The sequence below is a fragment of the Tiliqua scincoides genome, chromosome 3 (assembly GCF_035046505.1).
Source record: "Tiliqua scincoides isolate rTilSci1 chromosome 3, rTilSci1.hap2, whole genome shotgun sequence".
Classification (NCBI taxonomy): domain Eukaryota; kingdom Metazoa; phylum Chordata; class Lepidosauria; order Squamata; family Scincidae; genus Tiliqua; species Tiliqua scincoides.
Window position 1 is genome coordinate 18,211,336 of NC_089823.1, and position 20,863 is coordinate 18,232,198.

Consider the following 20,863-nt stretch of genomic DNA (forward strand, 5'->3'; position numbering starts at 1 on the left):
GGATCCAGCAATTATGCAGGATCCCAACCCCCATTCCCAGGGAGTTCAAAGTGGCTTGAAGCTGCTCTCCTCAAACTTGTGCCATCTCAGGAGGTGGCACAAGCCCGAGGAGACCCATGGGGCAAGGGTGCCTTACCCATGGGTAAGGGAAAAGTGTCCCCTTTCCTCTGGCTGAGCCGATTCTGGCCCCTTTCCTGCGCTGGATACAGTGCAACCCTCTTGGCTTGCCTGTTCCAGCACAGGATAGGATTGCACCCTTAGTAATATTTTCTCACTGTATGTACATCATTAAGGAAGACCCTGAAACTACCCCAACAACAGCATTTCTTTTAAATACAGGTTGAGCCTCATTATTCGCGTGGGTTCCATTCCAAGCACTCACATGGATGGCAAAAAACGCACTATAGCAAATCAATTTAAAAAACAAAGTTTCTTTGCTCCAGTGATTTAAAAACAGCCTTGATGACCTTTATGATGTAAGATAAGAGTCATTAAGAAGACAATCCATCAATGAGTCATCCTCCAAGAGCTTACAAAGGCGTTTTACTTAGCCCCTCCCTTCACCAATGCAAAGTGACCACATTTCTTTCATGTGCTCAGGGGGAAGGGAGGGGTCTGCAGGAGAGAGAAGGATTGATGGATTGTTAGCCTGCTGCTCTCTCTCTCTCTCTCTCTCTCTCTCTCTCTCATTAAGGAGGCTGTTGTTAAAGGACTGTTCAGTTTTTTAACTGATTTTAAAGGGGTGCATTTTCCCCCTTCTCCAGGGATCAGCACATTCCTTCTCATTTGCAGGGGCCATTCGTGTTGAGTCAAAACGTTGTGTAGGGGCCCACCCCTGGAGGGGCTTGGAGCAGGCTTGTTCCACCCCCCAGGGAGGCCTCAGATTGGCTGGAGGGGGGAGGGGTTCCAGCACCCTTGTCCTCCTCCTTAGCAGAGCTGCCACACCTGGCTTGGGAGCAGGAGCTGTTCACCTCACAGCTCCCTGCTTCACACTGTCTGCCTCTCATCCCTGGCCTCCCTGTTTTATGGAGCAAGCCCACCCCCTTTTGGCCCCTCCCCTTCTTCCAGGTGGGGCAGAAGAGGCCTTTCCTGTTCGGGGCTTGTTTTCTTCTGTGTTCCTTGTTTGCCCTGCCAGCCCCCTCTGTCTGGTTGGGGTGAGCCAACCTTCTTTGCCCCCCTCAAGGGCAGGGAAGCCTCCCCACCTTGGGCATGGGGTGCCTGCTCCAGGGTAAGTCAGGGGTCAGGGCATCTCGGAGGGGTCCCGACACCTTGTATAAAAAAATCCATGTATAAATAGGCTAGACCTGTAATTAAAATTGCAAGACAGATTTTATATTGATCATTCTTCCCTTCTTTGTAGCATAGCCAACCTAGTACTGCTCAAACCCCATTGAAGTGGATTTCCACACTGCCTGTGCTTGGAAGACTGCCTCTATTGTATCGCTAGTGTCAGCTTGTGCTGTGACTTTGCATTGCCACTGTAGTTGAGTGTAGTAGCACATCCAAAGCACTTGATGCATTTGTTTATATTTTTATATGAGAGAGACTTGTTGTTTCCTAAATGTTCCCCAAAGAATGGAAGAAAAATGGAAGGTTAAAGGTATAATTTTGAGATATCAAAATGAATTATTGCCATTTGCTTTTGTTATGATGGTGTTGTATATCACCGGCATTTGTGCATTTGACCCTTTGTTTCAGCTGGGTACTATAGATGATGTAAAAATGCTGCTGGTTAGCTCTGAGAGTGAATTCATTGAAAAACTATAAATTAGTAGTCAGGGATTTATGTAGTTGCTTGGTGCAGAAATGAGCTAGTTCAATTATCCTTTCACTTCAGCTGATATATGGCTGAAATGGAATGCTGCCTGCTGCAGTGACATCTTAGCCATTCTGTATTAAAAAGGTTTCCAAGGTAAAGTTATCAGCATTTATGTATTACAGAATTAGTCACATCTGTTTTGCATCACTTGAATCACTTCAAAAAAAAAAAATCATTGCATGCCACATTTAAAAAATTCAGCAACAGTTACAGAGCATCTATACCAGTGATTTTCAATCTTTTTCATCTTGTGGCACACTGGCAAGGAACTAAAATTGTCAAGGCGCACCATCAGTTTTTGACAATTGACAAGGCACACCGCAGGGGCAGGGATGACAGCAGGGGCTCGCATCTCCCAATGGCCCTACTAAAAAAAAATTCTCTCCCCAGACACCTACGGACCATCCATGGCGCACCATTGTGCCACAGCACAGTGGTGAAAATGGCTGATCTAGACACATATAGGGGGATCTAATCTTGAGGTGTGATGTATTATTTGCTGAAAGTCAAACTGGCTTCAAATCCTACTTTAAGTTTATTGATCTAGCACTTCATCATAGGTAGGCTAGCAAGGGGGAATCTGCACATGGATGGTGAAGGAGGGAGTGCATAATCCCTTGACCTGTCCAAACAATAAAAATTAGTATTTGCTCCTTAGCCATTGCACCATACCAATATCTCTCTTCAGCCTGAGATTGACTGCAGGAAGGTAAACAAAATAGACTGCAGCTAACCCCCAATTTAATCCCTGATAAACAGGCCAGAGTCCCTTTCATTTTTAACATGTAGCATTCCTTTTCCATGAATGGCTGATTTTGCAATAGCTAAGTATGTAAGTAAGCGATTCCTGCTTCAAATGTCACCTTGGCTATAAACTGCCTCAACTGAGCCTCAATACAGGCATGTGTGTTCTCTGGATCCATGGGGGGGGGGATACGCTCCCCACCCCCACCCGTGAATATGGAAACAGCAGATACAGAAACAGTGAGTATGGGGGAACCCTATAAAATGGTTGAAAAATCCCCCATTATGCCATTCATTACTCAGATTACTTATTTGCAGCCTCCCAGGGTCTTGCTGGTTCTTTCCTGACTACAAAATGGAAGCAGTAAACAGAGGCACTCAGCAGAAGCAAGGCAGAGAACTGAAAAGAACAGGACAGTAAGCTCTTTGAACACTATGACAAGCTTTGCATTCTTTTCAGTTCTCTGCCTTGTGTTCTGTAAGTGTCTGTGTTTCCTGCTTCCTTTTTATAGTTAGCAGAGAGCCAGCAAGACACAGGAAGGCCACAAACAACAGGAGATAAATAATTGGCATGATGGGGGGCATTTTTGAACCATGGATAATTGAAACTGTGGAGACTGTATCTGCAGATATGGGAGGACACTTGTATCTCCAGTCCCTGTCTCCTTCTGCAATATGATGATAGGCTTGCCATGTTTTGCTCCAGCTTTTCCTTCCCCCTTGCTTAAGGAGATGTGTGAAGTCACAGTGCAAAGTTTTTTTGCACAGAAATCCATTCTGACTTGACACTGTGCTTGTACAACACCATGCACAACATGTCTCACATAAATTTGTCAGTATCACATTGGTGTGCATCTTCCGCATGTCTTTTGCAACTGGCTCTGCATGAGTCAATGCAGCATGCCATCTTATCTCCTTATGCACTCCTTAGGATACAGCCTAAGATGCAATCTTATCATCAGTATTGCTTTTAGTAATCGTGTACAAAATGTTAGTCATTAGTGTGTGGATCCTTTTAGAAGGTGTAGCATAGGATAACTGGTGTTTTTGTCTTTCTGTTGTAGGCTGATCAACTAATGTTTGCATTACATTTTGTGAAAGGAATGCACCCTGAACTCTTCCAGGACAATGTAAGTGCTGTAGAAATGGTTCCCTTTTAAATTAATACAGGAAAATGTTTCTATGGGGGTCCGTGTTATTCACGGGTTCAGCATCTGCGGATTTCATCAGACACGGATGCCAAACAGCCTCCCCAAAGCCTCCATTCTCCAGTCAGCTTGCATGTCCTCCTAGGTGCTGGACTGCCCACAGCCTCTGCAGGCTTCAAAATAGCCGTTTCTGGGGGGGGGGAACTACTTCAGGCTTTACGATATAACCAGAAGTGACATTTTTATGCCTTATAAGGCATTCTGAGGCCCGGATGCCTCATTACTTTCTTGAATAATTCCATATAATATAGGTTCTTTACATGAACTATGCTATTTTACTGCACTGGAGCTGTAACAGTTGAAAGAACAGTTTTTTGGTGTGTGTCCCCTCTCCCCTGAGGATTATCTTGGGGCCTATGCAAATTTAAGAATGGGGATGCCTTAACCATCAAGAGATTGAGAGTGGGCTGCAGGATTATGCAATCTCTCTAACTGTCAGCATTTACAGATTTCGTATCCTAGTAAAGAGGGAATCCTGATCAGTTAACCTTTGTGGCAAGGTTATATTTAACCATGCTTAAGGTTATATTTAACCATGTTATTCTTCATCTTCTCCTGATTTGTAATGGAAGTAAAGTGATCTTTATCCTTACCAACCCATCACCAGCTTATAGTATCCATCATGTATTTATTTTGCAGTTCTAGGTTGTTCAAGACAACCACATGCATCTTGCAGGCAGCAGAAGGCAGAGCTCATGTGCCCAGGCCATTCCTTAGCTAACAGTGGTCAGTCATGCTTGTACTTGCTATATTTACTATAAAAATCATGCCATCATTCTTAATACTGTACTATTGGCCGTTAGTTCCTGTACTGGGGAGATAGGTAACCTTTCCGTTCTCTGGTAAAGTTTTCATATTGGCCTTGGTTCCTGCCCTGTAGGGAGAGGCTCCCTAACCTGACCTAGTCTTATGTCTCCTGCCTTTGATAATTCACTAATAAAATAGGTAAACACACTTTCACTCATTTTGGGATGTGATTTGTATATAATTCTTTGTAGCTCTAGTGGTTTACTGCTTATGCTACCTTTCACTTTATGTTTAACACTGAAACATAAAAAGTGTGTCAGAACCATGGGTTCATTTCTGTTCAGTTGTTTGATGCTTTAGTAAAACATATAGGAATTGCTGAAGAGTAGAGCTTGAAAATCATATCAATTTGAAAATAATACATTCTGTCTCAATGAAGGGTGACTTCTTGAATCAGATAGCTCCTTCCATCCACTTCTAGAGGCACAATGAGTCTAGCAACAGTTCTGGAGGGAAGTAGTATTTGCTAGTATTTGTCCTGCCTCCATCAAGTCAACAGGGTTTACAATTATCTCCAGCAATTCAGAGCCCTGTTCAGTCTTGGCAAGTACCGTTGCCTCTTTCTTCACTCTTTTCCATGCCTGACATCTAGTTGACTAGATAGAGAGTAGAGTTCTCCTGGACTATTGCAGAAATGCCTTGGTGTTCTATTTAACCTCAACATCCGTGCAGGTACTCAACCATTCGTCTTAGAGGAAGATTCTTATTTCCACCAGGCAGTAGCATAGCTAATGTTGTGTAGCCTGGTGCCAAGCTCAAAATGTTGCCCCAGAAGTGATGTCACAACTAGAAGTGACATCACACCCAGGCTTTTTAAAAAGTGAAAATTGGGAGGAACCCACTTCCTCCCCCCAGCAGCTCACCACCACTTCCTCTGCTGCCTCCCCCAGTCAGTGGCATAGCTAAGTCATCTATCTACTACCCAGGGTCAAAGAAGATTTTGTAGCCCATCCCCCACATGATAAAATCAAAATTAAGTAAATAAATAAAGAGTGATTGGTTCCCTGCTGTATCATAATAACATCTCATTGGCACTCAGAACAATCAGTCTCATAGGTCCTTTTGGAGTTAAGCAAATCTACTTTTTGTTCCACAGCAGTTGTTTTCATTTTCTGGTTAATTGGCCATAACTTTTGATAGAATAGAGATATTCCAGTGCTGTTTGTTTCATTGCATTCTGCATTAAATTACCTTTCCAATGATATATAACATGATGGTATTATTCATACATACCAAGATTTTCACAATTTTGGTCACTAGTGTCAAGCTCAGCTTGTTGCCCCCCTAAAACTTGATGCCCAGTGCAACTGCTACCCCCTGCACCTTCTTAGCTACGCCACTGCCACCAGGACTTCTGGACAGGTCATGTCAACCTATGCCTTCCTTTCCTTTATTCCTTCAGCTGGCGTTTGGGACGACAGGTCGTCTTCTGAGCCTATATGCTGCTGTCGGTGCCGCAGGATTCAGTGCATTAATCACAGTGTGCTTGTTCATTGCAATCCATGGCAATGATTCTAGCTGTATCAATAGGCAATTGCCAACCTATGCCACTTACCTGTTGTAGAGATAGATTCCCAAGTTTGAACAATAATTCTTAGAGCACTCACCTTAGTTCCAAGGCCCTCAATAATAAATGACTGTTTTATGACCCAGACTTGGAGAAAAAGATCAAGTCATATTTGTTTTTTTTCTTCCCATTTTTTTCTATAGGAATGGGACACATTCACTGGTGTGATAATTGGAGACATGTTAAGAAAATCTGTAAGTGTTCTTAAACTTTCTTTTCTTGTAAAATTAAAAATATCACACTATAACTTTCAAAGATCATGATAGAGAATTGTAGTGTACCTGTGTTTGTTGGGTAAGATCGCCACACCCTGATATAATTTGCCACATTTAATAGGGCATGCAGGATATATTATTAAAATGTCCCTATTTGATTGTAAAACTGTTGAGTAGGCACTATATCACAAAGAGTGGTGAAAATGCAGTTCTTGAACTATAATGCCAAAATATTTGGATTTGGGAGAGGTAAATACAACAAACTGTCTCCACCACCACTTGTAGAACAGAATAATTCCAGTAGGTGCTGCACATACATATATCCATCTCTTTTCTCATTAGTTCTTGAATTGTACCCAAACTTTTGAACTGAGTGCAATGCATGGCTCTGAAGTGATATAACATCAGTACCTGAGGAATTTGAGGGTCTTTCACACATGCAGATCACTAATTTGATGGCTCCTGAAGTGAAGCAGGCCAGTAAGCCCACCCTCATGCTGACATGCTCCTCAAGTCTCACCTCCCCACCTCAGATTAGGAACATGGGCAGGCTGATCCTCTGCCTGGGTAGCACTGCTCACTTGCACACTGCCCAGGAAACGACTGTCACAAATATGCAATAAGGCATGTGGTGGCAGCCATAAGAGGGAAGGCACAGACAGGGAGACCATGCCAGTCAATGCTGGGCTTCCTTGCCAAAGGGGGAAGGAGTAGGAGCTTTCCCTGGTAAGGCACCCACCAAGCAGTGGGAAGGCGCTTCAGGGTGGGCAGGGAGAAAGCAAGGAGGGGTGAAACTGGGTGGGAGAGGGCAGGCCGAACAGCGGTTCAGGCCTGGGAGGGGATGGGGATGGTGGTAGAGGCTGTACCCAGATCCTGTCCGCAGTCCTGTTCCTGAAAGCCTGGCATGAGCTACTTGAATCTGCACCACCAATTTTGCTGGTGGAGATCTGAGTAGATCCATGGGGCTGCAGGGGTGCTACACAGGGTAAGGGAACCAGCTTGCTACTCTGGCCCTGCAGTATGCAACAGCGGCCATTTCACAGCGCCAGGGCAACATAGGGTTAGGCCTTATTTGGGAGAGTGAGCATCTATGACCCAGAGACTTTAGATCTCTTAATGCCAATAAAGGTCTCTAAATCTAAATCTAGATCTTAAAAATGGTTGCCACCATTTAATGCAGTCCTGGAGAGTTTGAGCCACTGTAAGTGCTTGCAGGGGCGGGGGGGGGGAGCAGCGGGGGTGGGTGGAAGGCAGCAGCACGATCCCCAGGATTTCGCCACTCAGGGGGCTGCAGGGGCTTGGGTGCACTTACCCAAGCCTCTTGCAGCCTCCCTGTGGTGCGGGGAGCCCATTGAGACCTTTGGCAGGGCTCCCCACAGCTGTGAAAGTAAACGCGGAGCGATCACTGCATCCTTCCTGCCTCCAGGCTGCCCCCACCCCTTAAGGAGGCAAAGGCCAGGGCCCACAGGCTGGGGTGTCGTGACGCCCCAGTTTGAAAAGCCCTAATTTAATGTGATATTTTTTTGAAATAAAGCATGATCTAATCAAATTTAAGCACTTTCAGTTTCTGTTGGTTTCAATGGGGCAAAACTAAGCCATGCTTAACTTGCCTTTTGAAATGGTTGGAACTTGAAAGGCTTAAATTTTGTTAGATTATTCTCTTATTAAGCAATGTCTGTACTAGTTTTGCAAGCATTTGTTTAACATTCACTATGTAATTTGCTCTATTAAGGATTCCCAAAAAAGCATTCGAGACCAAATTCCCTCTTGGATTGAACAAGAAAGAACATGGGCAGTAGCCTCTCTTAAGGTATCATTTCAGTTCAATTTTTCTCCTATACTTAATTTCATGCTAAGAAAATGCTAACATGACAGGATTAGTACTTGGTAGGGATGGGAAAATCTGGCGCAAGACAAGTCAAAAGTTGTTCCCGCTCCCTGCCACTCAATTTGAAAACAAATCATAATGTGCACTTTCCAAGTAGCCGAGTCATCAATCTGCAAGTTGATAGGACTCGAGTCGAGTCACCCCTTCTAAAAAGCCCTTTGTGAGAAAAACGGGGCTGTTGCCACAGTGTGTGTGTGTCTGTGTGTCTGTGTGTCAGTGTGTGTCACGTTAAACACTCCCTTGATGTCTGTTGAGGAATTTAGTGTAGTGCCAGTTCTCTGCAGAGTGCAGCAGAGTCCTAGTTCTAAGGATGGCTAAAATGTCCCAGAAAGAAGACAACACAAGGCTGATGTCCAATACCAGTCTGTATTTACAAAATACTTACAGATAAGCAGTTCCTTTGCAGCAAAACAGCTTAAGTAATCACAGCCACAATCTCCAACACTCCAACATAGACTCCTGCTCTCTCCATACAATGACCCTCGCAAGGGGGGTCTACCTGCCTTGCTTATATCTTGCTGTGCACCAAATGGAGATGATATCATAGCATTACCTTGTCGCATTACCTCATAGTCTCATGACTGATAACAACATCTCCCATGATGCACCAGCTATAGCTTTACATTGACTTGTATTACAGGTATCTTGTCACTGTGACTCAGCATTTGTCATACACTTTGATTGGTTACATGGAGTCACAAAAAGATACAGAGAGATACATATATGCTGTCGGGCTTACATTTGGGCCCAGACATCAAACTGCAAATTTCCTCAGGGATATTTGGCAGAATAGTACTGACAGTGTCCCGTCCCATTTGTAAACAGGGTGGGAGGGGGTGTGAGGGATTGCATGGTATCAGGGTCAGAATTTGCAAGAGAGAGAAGGGTCACATGCAGCAGCTGCGAGGCTTACCAGGACAACCCAATCCTTGTCAGCTGTACTCGGAAGTAGTCCCACTTTAGCCAGTCATTCAGTGAGGCTTCCCCTGCGCAAGTAACAACAGAGCCAAAAGGAACCATGTGTTTGGAAAGCATGATTGCTACAAACTGCCTCCCACCCCACTTTCCTGTCTCCTCCCACTCCCTGGGCTTCTCCAGCCAATTGTAAGGCAAGAACCTTCTTTGGCTCCTCCTTCTGCTCTCCCTCAGCCAAAGGAAATATCAGAACACCCATATTTGTCCATTATTGGTTCCTTCCTTCCTATCAGATATGGGCAAAAGAGCTTGTTCCCACCTCCCCTCTCCCACTCCATGCGAAAGGTAAACATTAACCCTTTCCTGCCTCCTGGCTGGAACATCCCTGTTGCTTGCCCAGTCTGAATGATGGCCCCACGAGGTTTTTCACACCATGAAAACAGTAAGTAAGCACACTCAGACACAGGCAGACTTGAGTCTGCATGCGTGGAGACGAGTGCTGAGTCGGGGGCGCCTGATTCAAGTGTTTTTCCAAGTCTTCCATGTGCACGACTCACGAGTCCATGAGTTAGCGAAAAACATGCATTTTCATGATTTGAATTCTGGTATTTGGAGTGGTTGGCTGCTATTTATTTAGAATTTTATCCTTTTTCCAAAATCCACTCTTCACAAAGTTCTTTGTATTATTTTGCCTGACCCACAGGTGTACACATTTGGTCTCTGTTGCATGTATGCAATGTTGGGCAAAAATGGTTTAAAATGCACGCCCGTATGATACATGGGGACAGCAGATTAATACACATTTGCACAAATCATGTTAACTCCTAACTTTTAGGTTGCTTATATTCATTTTTTTCTTTCCTTTTTCTTAATATTTGGATATAGTATAAATTATTCAAATTAAGTAATATTTTTGCAGAAAGGGTTTTTGTTTTTTTGTTTTTTTGCCCTGTGTATAAGCACAGGGCAAATTTATAACCTTTCCTGACATTGTACTCTTTTTACGTTCACATTGCTCATCTTTCATGCACATGTGAAAGCTTGCCTATCATATTCTGGATTGCTTTTAAAGTCTACTGATTTTATATCAGATGTATACACTGATGTGAATTCTTTCATCTGTTATATGAGATCTTTTACTGCTGTAATTCCTGCTGAGCATTTAAATCCCTAATTCCAATGTATAAAACCTCAGTCATTGCCTCTCGGAGCAAATAACTCAAGATTTGCTTTGTATTTAATTTGTCCAGTATAGTAGTTCATGTAAGCATATGTGGCTGTAATAATCTTATAATCAGATATGTTTTTCTTCTTGAAATATCAGTATGGAAGCAATAGCGTATTAGACTGTACTTTCTAAACCACTTTAGATGTAAAATCTAAACCACTTTTTCCATAGATCTCTCTCCCGGCTTTGTATCAAACACTTTGCTTTCAAGACACACCACTATGGCAGCCTTTTTCCCGCAGCTCAATGTGTGAACAGGATTTTCCATCCATTATTGTGAACAGAATTTCACTCTTTCAGCAGGTAAGTTTTTATATTTAGTGCATATCTGTTTAAGTTTCTGTTCACATGAACTTATTTGTGACTTACAGAGTCCAGTCCTAACCAAATTCCCACACTGAGGTGCAGCACGTTCAGTGCAGCTTCTGCTGTATTTAGCATTGGAATAGAGGCTGTTGGAAATCTCCTCAAATTAAGAGAACCTTTTCCCCCTTACCCCATGTAAAGCACCAGTAGCCTCTATGGGGCTACTCGGATCTGCGCCAGTGAAATCACTGGTGCAGGTCCAAGCAGTTCTATGACAGGCTTTCAAACTTGGAATGAGAGATAGGATATTGCAGAGGCCTCCTTTGCTATCACTGCCCCCCTCCTGGACCTGATCCACCCTCCTCCCAGCCTCCCCCATGCCCTGTTACATGCTGGTGCCCAGCCCCACCCCGTTCCTCCTCCCCCCTGCCCTCCCAGCATTCTGTGACTGGTGGCGGGAGGCTAGTGTAGGCCTTTCCAACAGTAGGACGGGCCTACCCAAGGGCACAATGTATCTTACGGCATGTTTGTGACAGTACACGTGCTTGTCCCACTGGCAAATGCCAGCATAGGATTGGGCTAACTGGCAACAATCCTATTTGCAGTCTGTAGTATATAGGACTGCATTATGTTCCTTTGAAACTAATGCAATAGTGTAGTGACAAATCAATATCACATTGCTTTCACTGGAGCTTAGTTATTATCAACTTGAACTGAAGTTGGGCAACCCAATCCTGAAGCCAGCACTGAGCTTCAGTGCCAGCTCTGGGTGTTGTGAACTTGCCGTAAAGCCCATTCACACTGCCAGGCAAGGAGTGAGTGCTGGCTCTGGGACTCAATGCCAAAAAGAGGATGCCACACCAGCGCTGGAGGTAAGTGAGACTGCCGAGTAATGGCCCGGCTTTTCAGGGTGGGGGGAGGGTGAAGGAAGGCATGGGCAAGGCAGAACTGGGCGGAGGTGGGGTGGATCGGGCCCACAAGGGGAGTGGAGACAGTCACATCCTGAACCCTCCCCCCCATGTGAGCCAGATGGCTCATCATGGGGCTCTTTGACTCTGTGCCCCTTAAAACATGGGTGCAGAACCAGGAGATCCATTGCCACTGGCTACTGTTTGCCCAGAGGAAGGGAACAAATGCTCCGTTCCCACAAGGAGACCCTGGTGGTAGTTGCGGATAGGATCCTGCAGCTGCCATTTTGGCACCATTGGAGCCCTGGGCACTGACAGCTTCAGGATTGGGCCCTTAATGCTTTATTTTAATGTTTCTTGAAGCTTAGGCAAGCAAAAGGTTAGTGTTGTTAGCACTGTAGATTGCTTCATCCCATGCTGATCTTTTTAGATTCACAGTTTGAGTCATTACATGAGCACCTCTTATGATTGTTTTATCCTATTTCCGGTTTCATCAGCACACTGAACTTTGTATTTGTTCAATAGCTATGTGGAACCTCCATGTTTCAGAGGAGGTATATCTCTGAATACTAGTCGAAGTGGAGACCTACTTTATGCACACTGGAGCTCCCAAATGAGCAGGGAATGATGTGTTTTAATCAGATAGTTTCACAGTGATATTTTGATACCCCTGCTATTGAACTTCCATTTGTTTTAGTGAACATCCATTTGTAGAAGTGAAAAAGGATTCATGTATTTAGACAACAGGGAAACTGCTTTGTTGATCTGCATAGCACCACATCTTATGCATATCTTCTGTAGCTGCAGAAATTGGGACACTGGAGATTCCCATCTAGATTAATTCTGTTTAATTTGATTAATACACACTATACTTCGCATCCTATTTCTGTGACTTGGAAATGCTAGTATTTATTTATATCCCTCCTTTCTCCCTCCCATAAGGAAGGTATCCAGAGCAGTTTACAAAATATAAGCCAGTATAAAGGTAACTTTAAAAATGTACTAAGAGCAGCAAATAAGTCATAGGACAATAAACATAATATAATATGGCAACAGAGAAATCCAAAATGAAACAGTGCATCAAAAAGTAACGCAGATCCCCAGATGCTACAGATAAATGGGTCTTAGGTTGTCACTGAGTTTCAGACAGAGAAGGAGCCAGTCTGATCTAGCGACAGGGAATTTAGGGAGTAGTTAAAGTACTTTCCCAGTTAAGCAGGTTTATTCTATGATTCACTTTGCAGATTCCACACATGTGCTTCAGATTTATCTGTAGAATCCTACTTCTTGGTGGCACTGATAGTGGTTATATCCATGTCAGGCAGGATTGTGAGCAGTAGCATAGGTGAAGAGGTGGACTCTTGCCAAACTCACTGTAAAAGCTTCTCCATACTTGTTCACGGGGATGAAGTTCCTTTCTTACATCCCATCCTATTGAGAAACCGAAAGTGTCTTAAACTCTGAAGTGTTCCCCTGGGTAGGCACAGTAGTTGCCATATAATGAAGTGCTGTGGCCAGAAGCATTGACTGAAAAAAATTTTTTTATCACATATTAAAAAACTGACAATTGCCATCAGATTTTAATTGCAGCTATTTCTTGTGAGAAGTGTTCAGAGCTGATGCTACTGATTAAATAATTTGCGTACTTTTTCAGGCACTGTGCTTAGGGGCTTTTTAAAAAAAAATAAAAAGGACATTATCTGCTCACCTTATTTAGGAAAACCTGTTTTCTGCACTGAATGCCTTGGAAGATCACCTACTTAAAGAGACAAAATGAGATATTTATTTTAAGTGCTTAGTATCAAGAGTTAATAATCCAGAAAACACTCTTTAATTGGTTAGTAGCTCTAGAAAGACAGGATAATTCATATTGAATTAAAATAATGGTAAGAATGTAAGAAAAGCCCTCCTGTCTTAGACCGAAGGTCCTTCTAGTCCATCATCCTGTTCTCACGTGTCTAGTGACATGCTTCCAGGCAGCCCTTAAGCAGGCCATGAATGCAATCACTATTCTGCTCTTATCCCCAGCAACTGCTATTCAGTGGCATTTGGAACATGGAGGTTCCATTTAGCTATCATAACTAATGCCCATTAATAGACTGAACCACTATAAATTTGTCTAATCACCTTTTAAAGCTATCTAAGCCATTGGCTATTACTACATCTCATGGCAGTGGATTGCATAAGTTAATTATGTTGTGCTTGATGAGGTGCTTTTTTATTCTATACTGAATCGAATACCAATCAATGTCATTGGGTAACACTAAGCCCTACATGGGCTAAGGGAACATTTGTTCCCTTACCCAAGACTGCCCCAGCCTGCTAAAGATAAATTGCTGGCACAAATCTGAGTAGCCCCATGTAGAGTTTTCAGGCCCAGGACAGAGGTTAGGATATGGCAGAGGCCTGCCCTGCTGTCCCCATACCCCTCCCAGACTTGTTTCTCCCCCTCCCTGCCCTCCCCTACCCCAAAACACCTCCTCCCTACCTCTGTTCCACCCTCCATCATCCCCTCTATTGCCTGGTGCAGCATCTACCTACTCTGGCAGCCATTGGGCTGGATACAGAGCTTCCAGGACAGAGCAGGCCTTCCTGCCATTGCTGTCTACTGGTAGGTCAATATAAACATGCTTTATGGCACACTTGCTATGGCTAGCACCGGTGCTTGCAAAGGTTAGGATTGGGCTGTAAAGCTGTTCCAAGTCAGACTGGAATTTTACCGTTCTAAATAACATGATCCATATTCAGACTTGACCAGCTCATTGCTCACCCTGGCACCAGACAATTAACGCACAAGTTTAAATATCACTGGTCCCAATACAGATCACTGGAGGATCTCCACTTCTTCCTTCCGTCAATTGTGAAAACTGTCCATTTATTCTGTCCTTTTTGTGTGCTGTTCTGTAACCAATTACTGATCTATAAGAAGTCCTGCCTTTTATTCCACAACTGCTAAGTTTATTTAGAGCTTTTGGTGGGGGATGTTTTCAAAAAGTTCAGGATTAAGATAGGATCATACCCTATCCATGGGTTTGTTGATACTTTCATACTGTTGACACTCAAATGATAGTAAGCGCTCTTAGAGCAGCTTTTGGGAAATTGGGGTAACTACAGAATGTGAAGAGCTATGGACTGGAATGGCTATAAATAGGCAGTGGTAATCAAAACAAAACTAGTATGGTGCTTTAGAACAGTGGTTCCCAAACTGTGGGTTGGGATCCAATGGTGGGTTGCAACCTGATTTTTGGTGGGTTGCCAAAGGGTGATGGTAAGATCAGATAATTAATTGCCTCAAGCCCTGAAGATACTGAAAAATCAGATAGTGTAGCTGCTAATTAATTACATTGCAAAGAGCTCAGTTCCTACAGTTTGCTAGATAGCTGCTAACTGCCCTGCAAAGAGCTCAGCTCCTGCAGTTTGCAAGAATATATAAATACAGAGAGATAAAGTTTGAGGGTCTTTTCCTGGTTATTATTACTTATAAATAAATTTTTCTTTCTAGATCTCGTTTTTTAAAATGTTTGGTAAACATTTCATCCTCACTCATTGTGCTTTTTCACATAAAGCTCTCTTTTGATTAAAAAAAAAGATGTTTATCATGTAGTAGAGGTGCATATTATTTTTTGATAATATATGTTAATCTTACTTGGAATATATTTACTTTTAAGGTCCTTGTGGTTCAAGCTGTAAGACCAGACAGACTTCAGAGTGCAATGGCCCTTTTTGCATGTAAAGCTCTGGGTAAGTTGATGGCTTTTTGGTTATTGTGCAGTATTTTTGTTCTGATCCAGCTAGGGAAAGAACACATGCAGAAGCAGTCTTCTGCAGGCATTTAATAGCTAGGTGGGATATCATGTACTTAGGACCAATCCTATCTCCCGCCAGCCCATACCAATGGAGCACACACTGCATGCTGTGGTGGGAGGGGTGTCCAGATGGCCCAAGAGAGGTAAGTATAAATCCTTTTTACTTACCTCTCTGTAGGCCACTTGGCCTCCAGTGGGTCTCCTTTGATTTATACCTGTTCTGTTTCTGGTTTCATCCAAGGGAATCTGGGGACAGGTCCAGGTCAGGAAAGTGGGAAAGGATTTTAGTGTGCAAGGCTGCTGCTGAGATTGTCCCCCTCCCACCCCCAAACCACCCCACTTCACCGTGATCCTCACTCTAAACTCCCTACAATCGTCCTCCATTCCACCCACATTCCCATTTTCTTTCCCACAGTAATGTGGGACAGAGGAGGTCCAGAGGCTGCTGTTGCCCATGCAGGTCTCTGGTAGTTTGCCCTGGTGGCTGTGGCCTACTAAATGATGAAGCAGCTTTCCCACTGTCAGTCCTTCACTTTTTTAATTTTCTACTATGCACAGTTAATTTTAGTGGAAGCATGAAGATATAAGGAATAGCTACTTTTATTATATGTATTTACTTTTAAATGGAATTGATACAGTGGGAGCCAACTCATGAAGAACTTTTTCTGAACAAGCCCCACACTCTATTAGGAAATTGAACAATACTGCAGCTCCAGATTCTGTTCTTGAAGCAAAGAAGCATTTTTGCCTTCATGTGAAAAACTTTGGTTACCTGATAAGAATTTGGATAAGAAACACAGCTGAATAGCTGCCCTGTCTATCAGTCTGAAAAATTACTTAACCACTGACAGCACTGTTAAAAGGTTAGAGCTTAAATGGAAGCTACCGAAGGAATATTCAAACTTCTTGTATTTTCCTAATAGCATATTTTCCTAAAAGCAGACAGTAATCTTTTGATTTTCATCACTTTGCTCTTTCAGCCATTTTTAGTTATAACCACCTTTCAGTTTTGGTCCACATGCTTTCCTTTTTTGTCCAATTTCATCCAACCTTCCACAACGTTCATCAATATTCATCATTTTTCCTTTTATTTCTGTTTCAGTTTCACATGCATTTGCATGTGTTATTTACATTTTTCCCTAACCAAAATAAATTTGCAAGCTAAATTAGGCTATGTTTTGGCATTCATTCATTTTTGACGTTCATCCATGTTGTAGTCGCTAACCAAACAAAAGTGCAAGGTATTGCTATATTAGCATATTAACATATTAAACTATTTCTGGCTGTTTAGAACCTTCTTTGCCTCTCTTTAGTCAAATATTTAATTTATAGCATTGGCACTGAGTGCGAACTAGAACTTTGCCCCTACGGTGTCTTCCCCCCCCCCAGTAGTCTTCAAATTTCCTTTGCTCTACCACATACAGTTGAGCATGTAAATTATTCCTTTTCATTTCAGTTGCAGAGTTGTTGATAATCCCTGGTACTATTGACTTTTGTTAAAATTTCAAATGTTTCCAAGATAGCTGTTTACAGAAGTAAACTGTGTAGGGACCTACAGGTTTCTGCAGTCAGGATAACCCCCTAGCAAAATGCCCTCTCATGCCCATGAGCTAAATCCAAAGTCTAGAGTGCAAGTTGGCTATTGGGACCACTTGTAATCTTTGTTGCAGTATTTTTTTTTCTGTGTGCTCATTTTTTTTATTTTTTTCAGAAAAGAGGTAGCATGTCTTGTTCTTGCTTTTCTGTGTAGAAATAGCACGTGGATCTCGCTTAGATCCTACTTGTCTCTGTCTGTGTTTTCTCTGAGAAATCCTGAACACTGACAAGCAAATTTCATGAAAGTTGTAACACATATCCTGTAGTCCTAAATATGAGATTTTTTAATGAAAGCTTTCACTATTGTTAGAGTATCCTTTTGAGGTTGCTTAAGTTGATAAGCTACATGTCTATGTTGAACTGCTCTTTTATCATTTTACTGTTAGAGGTGGTGTGATTTTTAGTGCTGAGGGTCCATAATTGATCTCTTGCAACCCTGCTATCTGTATGTATGGGTGCACAATTTAATTATGCTATTGTTAACTAATATGTTTCTGTCAAAGGCGCTTTTATTACAAACTTCAACATCAGCAGAAAAGATGGTCGATATTTATGATGGCATCCATCCTGTTGTAGTTTATTGTCTGATTTTGCAGTATGATTTTATTATGACTTTTTTTTGCAGAAGTTTTATATTGTGTTTTGAAGTGGCCTCAGAAAAACTTGGAAAGATTAAGGAAATAATGCATTTTACACTTATTTGACCAACTGGTGGGAATACATAGCTAGTCAGACGACATCTCCAATTTTACTAATATTTTATTTTAAACATTCATCCATGTCTAGGAATAAAAGAGTTGTCACCGCCACCATTGAATCTGAAGCGACTGTACAAAGAAACACTAGAAATCGAACCGATCTTGATAATTATATCTCCTGGTGCTGATCCTTCTCAGGAATTGCAAGAACTTGCAAGTGTTGAAAGAAATGGTGAAGGCTATCACCAGGCAAGTCTCTCATATGTCATGACTGCAATCTACATTTCTCTCTGTTTTTGTTGTTTTTTTTTAAAATCTCAGTCTATGAAGTAGTCACTCTCATAATCTGTTTTATCAAGCTTGATATGGTAATGATCAGAGGTCACCATGTGAAGGCAGTTCAGAGGAACTATTGACATGGAATTGACATGGTGAAGGTAACTAATGAAAAAGTAGCCATGTCAAAATTCGCACAAGACTGGAACTTACACTTCTAGCCATCTGAGAATAATGTTTCTCTGTTTCTTACACCTTATTCTGAAAATCCACATGTATATTTCGAACTAAGGGCACAATCCTATGCAGGTCTACTCAGAAGTAAGTCCTATTGAGTTCAATGGGACTTAGCCTCAGGAAAGTGTGCTTAGGATTGCAGCCTAAGAGTCCAGTCCTATGCTGCCCTTGTGCTGCATGGTACAGCAGCACAAAAATGTCTGCCAAAGTATCCTGCGAGGCCAGAGCAGCAGCCAGAGGTCTCCTTGGGGTATGGGAACATTGATTCCCTTACCTTGTGTAGCACCCCAGAGCCCCTATGGCAGTGTTTCTCAAACTGTGGGTCAGGATCCACTAGGTGGGTTGCAAGCCAATTTCATGTGGGTCCCCATTCATTTCAATATTTTATTTTTACTATATTAGACTTGATGCTACCATGGTATGTGACTGCATTTGGGGTAATGTTACAGACCTGTACTTTTAACAAGCTACTATGTATATTCTTTTAACACTGATAGTCAATGGGACTCACTCCTGGGTAAGTGTGGGTAGGATTGCAGTCTAGGACTGTTATAAATTTTCCTGCTTGATGATGTCACTTCCAGTCATGACATAACTTCCAGTGGCTGCTGATAAATTTGCATTCTAAAAAGTGGATCCCAGTGCTAAATGTGTGAGAACCACTGCCCTATGGGTCTATTCAGAGCTGCCCCGCGGGGTGCCCTCCCCTTGCCCAGAAACAACTCCTCCCCATCCTCCCCCTGCTCAAAAACACCTTCTTGCTGCTTGGTCGGACCGTTTCCTGGGTGGTGGATTGGACTTTAAATCTTCCAGTGAAGGATACTGAAGGAAAAGAACAGAAGGAAGGAGCCTGAGAAGGAAATAAGGTAGTTTTTTAAGGACATGTTGTTTTCCCTTAACAAAAGGCCCTCCCTCCTCTCATTTAAAGCTTATGCTACAAAGAAAAACACAGACAGATAGACTATGAGGAAATTATATATTTTATTGATATACAGTACCGCCTTTTATATACTTGATCTATTAGGTATCATACTTTATGTGGTACCAGCATAGCTGCAACCTGCTGACCATTAATTGTGGCTGCTGTGATCCAAAATAATTCCAAAGAAGAGCCGCAAACAATTGAGTTTAGTTTGTATTTTGTGACAGCTACCACAGATTGCCATGTCTAACTAAAAGTTTCCACAACTTGTTTAAAACAGGGAAAAAAATCATACAAATTAGAATGTTGGAATCCATTTTGTAGGTTGCAATGGGTCAGGGCCAAGCGGATCTAGCTATTCAGACTGTAAAAGAATGTGCACGAAATGGAGAATGGCTTTGCTTGAAGAATTTGCATCTTGTTGTACCATGGCTTCCCATACTCGAAAAGGTAAGATATTTTAATTCAATAGCCCTTCTAGTCTGTTCAATGAAAAATGCCAATGGCTAGAAATACTGTCTGTGTCAGTGGATTACCTGCACCTGTAAATGCATAGCTTTACGGTAGCATTAGTCGGTAAATTAGCCCTACTAATGGGGCAAAGAGGCACTTTTTCAAGTGGTGCTCCTTTTAAATTGATCGGGGGGGGGGGGGTGAGGGAGGGAATAACTGTCCCTATACACCCCAGCACTGTCTTTGCTAGTGGCTATTTTCTGTAAACTGCCTCGTGAACTTTTATGTTGAAAAATGGTATATAAATATTATTAATAATATTAAACCAAATGACATGAAGGGCACAATCCTAGCTCGCCCTTTGGCCGATGCAAGTCTCTTGTGCCGGCCCAGGAGGGTTGCAAATGTGTTGTAAGGCCGAGATGTGTTTTCCAGGCCGGGAAGAGGTGGACAGAGGGTGGTCCTGGGGGCAGGCAGGTGGGGAGCGGGAGGCAGGGCTGGAACTTGGCAGATATGCTGGATCCCAACCCTGTTCCCTGAGTAGCACGGAGTGGCTTCAAGCTGCTCCTCTCTCCTTGGACTTGTGCCATCTCAGGAGCTGGCAGAAGTTCAAGGAGACCCATAGGCATTGCAGTGGCTTACCCAGGGTAAGGGGAAGAGTTTCCCCTTCAGCTGAGCCACTTTGCAGCCCTATCTTGCACTGGATACAGTGCAAGCCTCCTGGCTTGCCTGTTCCAGCACAAGATAGGATTGTGCTGGAATAAAGTAATACTGAATGCTTATATTATGGAAGCATTTGTGTCAAACTGATGTTTTGTAACGTGTTTTTAAAATGTTAAGCAAAATCTTTTATAAAAGAAAATTTAAATTTAATGAAAGTAATTTTACTTTAAGTTTGCAGAAGCTCCCCTACTTAAGAACAGGTTATGCTCCAGGGGCCTATTTGTAAATTGTTTTGTTCTTACATCCAATATCACTGTTATCAGTAGTGAACATGTTGTAAAATATAAGAAAATGTATTTACAGTACAGTACTTTATATTTTGTGGTTTTACCTTGATAAGTGTTCTAACACGGCTGGCTGGAATATGACGGGAATGTTTAGGAATTTAGAGAATCGATTCTAACACTATCAACAAACATGGCTAGGCATGTTTGTATTGTGAAAGTTCTTAAGTTTAATATTCTTAAATAGGTACGCGTCTATAAATATGTTCACTTTTTCCAAAAACCTCATAATGCAGATGCACTTTGAGAAAAATTAAAATATG

At 42.5% G+C, this 20,863-nt stretch overlaps 1 protein-coding gene across 1 annotated transcript in view; it reads left to right on the plus strand.

Annotated features, from left to right (window-relative positions):
- DYNC2H1 (dynein cytoplasmic 2 heavy chain 1) overlaps positions 1–20,863 on the plus strand; it is a 209,157-nt gene that overhangs the window by 129,953 nt on the left and 58,341 nt on the right. Inside the window, exons 73-79 of the mRNA XM_066619151.1 lie at positions 3,628–3,693; positions 6,289–6,339; positions 8,093–8,170; positions 10,563–10,694; positions 15,274–15,346; positions 17,794–17,954; positions 19,465–19,590. Of these exons, the coding sequence (XP_066475248.1) occupies positions 3,628–3,693; positions 6,289–6,339; positions 8,093–8,170; positions 10,563–10,694; positions 15,274–15,346; positions 17,794–17,954; positions 19,465–19,590 (687 nt within the window). The remainder of the gene's footprint in view (positions 1–3,627; positions 3,694–6,288; positions 6,340–8,092; positions 8,171–10,562; positions 10,695–15,273; positions 15,347–17,793; positions 17,955–19,464; positions 19,591–20,863) is intronic.